The sequence below is a fragment of the Anopheles merus genome, chromosome 3R (genome assembly GCF_017562075.2).
Source record: "Anopheles merus strain MAF chromosome 3R, AmerM5.1, whole genome shotgun sequence".
Lineage (NCBI taxonomy): Eukaryota > Metazoa > Arthropoda > Insecta > Diptera > Culicidae > Anopheles > Anopheles merus.
In genome coordinates, this window is record NC_054084.1 from 42306867 (window position 1) to 42310709 (window position 3843).

The window sequence follows — 3843 nt, forward strand, 5'->3', positions numbered from 1 at the left end:
GATATGATCCAGCAACTTGATCAGTGTGCCGTATTGGGTTACATTTAGACCGTTGGCAATGAGCAGCAGGCTAAGCGCGATTGTGTCCACCGTCGAGGCCAGCAGCCACAGCACGTACGATAAACTGTTCAAGAACAGCGAGTACTCGGTAAGGATCTGTGCGCGGAGCCACGTGATGAAGAGTATTACGCCCAGTGCCAGCACAATCCGCAGCCGAAAGCAACGAAGCACGCTTTTCACGTTTCCCCTGGCTGGACGGGGAGGAACGTACGGCACTAGCGAGCAGCATTTGTAGATCGTGAGCAGTACGTGCAGTTCGCGAAAAATGCCCATTGCTAGTGAGCAATCGAATGGACTGCACCGATGAAGCTGCTAATTGCGAGTGGTATATGCATATTTAAACTCTTGTGCCTCATGTGTCATTTGTGGAGCGAACCTGCGACCCTGCGCTCCCATCCGATCGATTGTTTGTGATAAGATAAAGAAATGAAGGGAAAATAATGCAAACCACCGCTGCAGGATAAGGGGGAGAACTATACATTTATTTTTTTGCCGAAAGACTCGCGCACTTTAGTTCATTATCTCATTTGTCTAGAAATTATTGTTAGCATAATTCTCTTGCTAATTCATTACTGCTATGTGTGTCTGTGGCGCTCCGATGCGTGAAAATCGATGGATGAAAATTTAATTTAATTTAGCGCCCGTATGATAAAGGTGACGTGAACAATTTGAGCCTTGATCCTTGACTTGTACGATCGAAAAAGGAAAAGTTACACAATTCTACTGAATATTCCTGGCTCTCGCGAGAATTACATCCTAAAACACAGACTATTTTTGCATCCCACATGCTCGTGGAAGGGGAGCAAGGACTGGGAAACGCGTGCTTTATCAAATGACAAATTCAAAAAAAACACACATACACATCACGCAAACAAAAACTACACTTAGGCTTGGCAGTCTGGATGATTGGGTTATCTTGTTTGTTAAAGAAAATTATTCTAAAATTACCACAAATTAATAATAACGCGTTCGCTTCTCGTCACGTCAACGTGCACTTATTAGTCCCAATTCCGTCCAAATTTAATATCTGTCCCTTCTACTCTACCCCTCACCGGACACGTTGTCCTGAACCGCGCTCGTCACCATCGTCGTCGTCGACGGTTCTTCTTCCACCACTCTTTGGTTGTGCTTGCTGCCGGCCGTCCCGTACCCGAACAGATCAAACACACCCTCGTCCCGCCCGAGCGCGAACGGGTAGTTGCCGTAGAACCGTGGGTTTACCACCAGGAACGGTTTCACCAGTCCGCGCGTTTCCCGCTTCCGGTTCCGCCAACCGTTCGGCCGGTACTGGCTGCGGCGGCCATCGTCCCGCTCGTCCAGCAGTATTCGAGCGAGCCGTTCCCGTTGCTGCGCGATCATGCACTCGTCTTCATCTGATTCTTCCGGTTCCTTCTGCTGCTGCTGCCCCCCTTCGGAGGACGATTCCGACGAGAGCGCACCGTGGCCATGGTCGCACGGTCGCTCCCGATGTTCTATTGCACTTTTCGATCCTCCTGCTGCTGCTATCGGTTGCTCCTGCTCATGCTCCTCCTCCTCCCGCTTTTCCTCCTCGATCGGGTCCGGCAGCTTTACGTATCGCTGTTCGGCCCCGAACCGTAGCACTGCCGATCGTCGGCTTGGGCGCGTGTAACACGATCCCGCCGGTTCCTTCAGCACCATCAGCGTCAGTGGTGGTCCGTTGGGTTTCGATCGCACCCACAGCTGCCGGACGCTGCCCCCGTACGGTATGGGATCGGGAGTGATTTGCCAGTTGGGTGTGGTGGAGAGCAGCGAGAAGGAGGAGGACTGGCCTCGGCTAGTGGTAGCGGAACCACCATCAGCAGCAGCCGCGTACGCTGCCGCCTTCATCATCATCATCATCACCGATGATGACTGGTTATTGCTTCTCGGCGCAAATTCGTTCTCGCTCAGCACGAGCAGCTGCCGCCTGTCGCCGAACACGGACGTCAGATCGTCGCTCGTCACGTACAGGAAGGAGCGCTGCGCCTCATCCGCGTGCAGCATTTGCGTGCTTTTGCGCATTGCCTCCAGCTGCGCATCGAACCACGCTTCCCGCAGCTCCAACTGGCGGCGCTTTCGCATGTGTACGCCGATTTGGCGCGCCGTACCGAGGCATGATTCCGTCGTCAGCTCTTCGCCACTGGAATGATCATTCGGGGTGGGAGGTGGAAATTATTAATAATTCAAAGCATTCAATTACATACACGCGTGTTATGCCGGTACGCAACACAAAATAGGCGGGCGCGCGCGCGCCCTTTATTTGACAGGTGTGAAACTGGCATGGCGGGGGAAAAACAATAACAAATGCCAATTGGTCACCACCCTTGGCGAAACCCTTGGCGCCCAATTACTTACACCCATTTGATGTGGTTTTTGACCTGCTTCTTCACCAGCCCAATGCCTTCCAGCACGTTCGTAACGTCGTAGATGCGTCGCTTCTGTCGGTTGGATAAAGTCGATGACACCTGTAAACGCGAACGCGGTCAAGAAGAATGCATTAGAATGCTGACGTAGCTGCAGCAGCACGGGGGAAGGGAGTGGACACATACATCACGCAGGTACAGCACGCCGTCCGGTGTTTCCCGCAGCATCTTCACCACGCTCCGCGTCAGCATGGTGAGCGATTTGTCGAACCGTCGTTTCGAGGTCGGCTCAAACTCACCATCGTCATCCTCCTCCAGCAACGTACTCGGAGTAGGCGACGAAAGGCCCCGAAGTGCCAGCGTCTTGGCCCGCTGCTGCTTGCTGTCGCTCATTCTGGACCGTTTGGTCGCTTTCTTCGGTTCGCTCATGCTCACTGTACCGGAGTGTCCCGGCGGTTCGTCCGTCATCTATCGCACCGTGCGTTACCTCGCTAACCTAATGCCCGGTGGTGGTATTATCGCGTTTGAATCACCTTGCTGCACCAACATTATTCGTTCGCCTCCAAGCTTCAAGTTCGCACCATACCACACCAAACATGCATCCTTCCTCCGGCTTTAAGCTAGTGATGTTCTAAATATGGTCACGGGCAGTCGAACGGATGGCTTCGATTATTTATCTTACGCGCCAGATCGCAACTTCTTCTTGGTCGCTTCTAATCTCTTCACACAGCCTGCCTACCCGGGGGGCGATTGGTTTATCTCAAAGAAACTGGCCACGGGAACGTGTGACACGGTGGACCCGGGGGGGGAGGAGGGAAGGATACACAGGGCCTGTGTTGCCGTGCCCGTCCGCACGAGTCCGGGTGAAGAAGCAAGCGATCGCCCAACGCGGCCCACGAATAGCACGAAACAGTTTTGAACGGAACGAGTTATACCGCGCGAACAACGGAAGGCCTGTCACGCACTGTTGTTATCCCGCCAAAGGCAGCTAAAAAATCCGCCATTGGCTTTTTCCCTCTTGTCAATTGCTTATCGCTGTCAGACGGGCTGTGATGTTTTGGGAACGATGACAAATGGTAACACCAACACATACGCAGCACGCGGTGCAGTGCGCAGCACAGTTGGCCGACTCGCCGTACGGGAAATTGGCAAGAGCGTAAATATTTATGGATTACACATTCACTACAATAGCTTTTAAATTATTAATTGCACTAAAATTGCACCTTTTCTACTGAAAAACAACCACAATACACTGAATGCAGGACGTCGCACGCGCATTGTTTACCATAAACAGAGCGCACTGTCATGGCGAGTTTCGAGCAGCATGCATCTCGAGCACGTTCGAGCAGTTGCCGCTGCCGGAGCGCGCTTTCAACCCGGCTACGTAAACCCAGCCCCATACCCACGTGCTGACAGATCG

General features: G+C 52.8%; 1 protein-coding gene across 1 annotated transcript; it reads right to left on the minus strand.

Moving 5' to 3' along the window:
• Positions 1 to 521: 521 nt before the first annotated feature.
• LOC121597396 lies at positions 522 to 3468 on the minus strand. The gene is made up of 3 exons (XM_041923127.1): positions 2610 to 3468; positions 2416 to 2525; positions 522 to 2200 (listed from the first exon to the last, which is right to left on the minus strand). The coding sequence occupies exons 1-3, from the start codon at positions 2889 to 2891 to the stop codon at positions 1102 to 1104; spliced, it is 1491 nt and encodes a 496-aa protein (XP_041779061.1). The 5' UTR covers positions 2892 to 3468; the 3' UTR covers positions 522 to 1101.
• Positions 3469 to 3843: the final 375 nt, after the last annotated feature.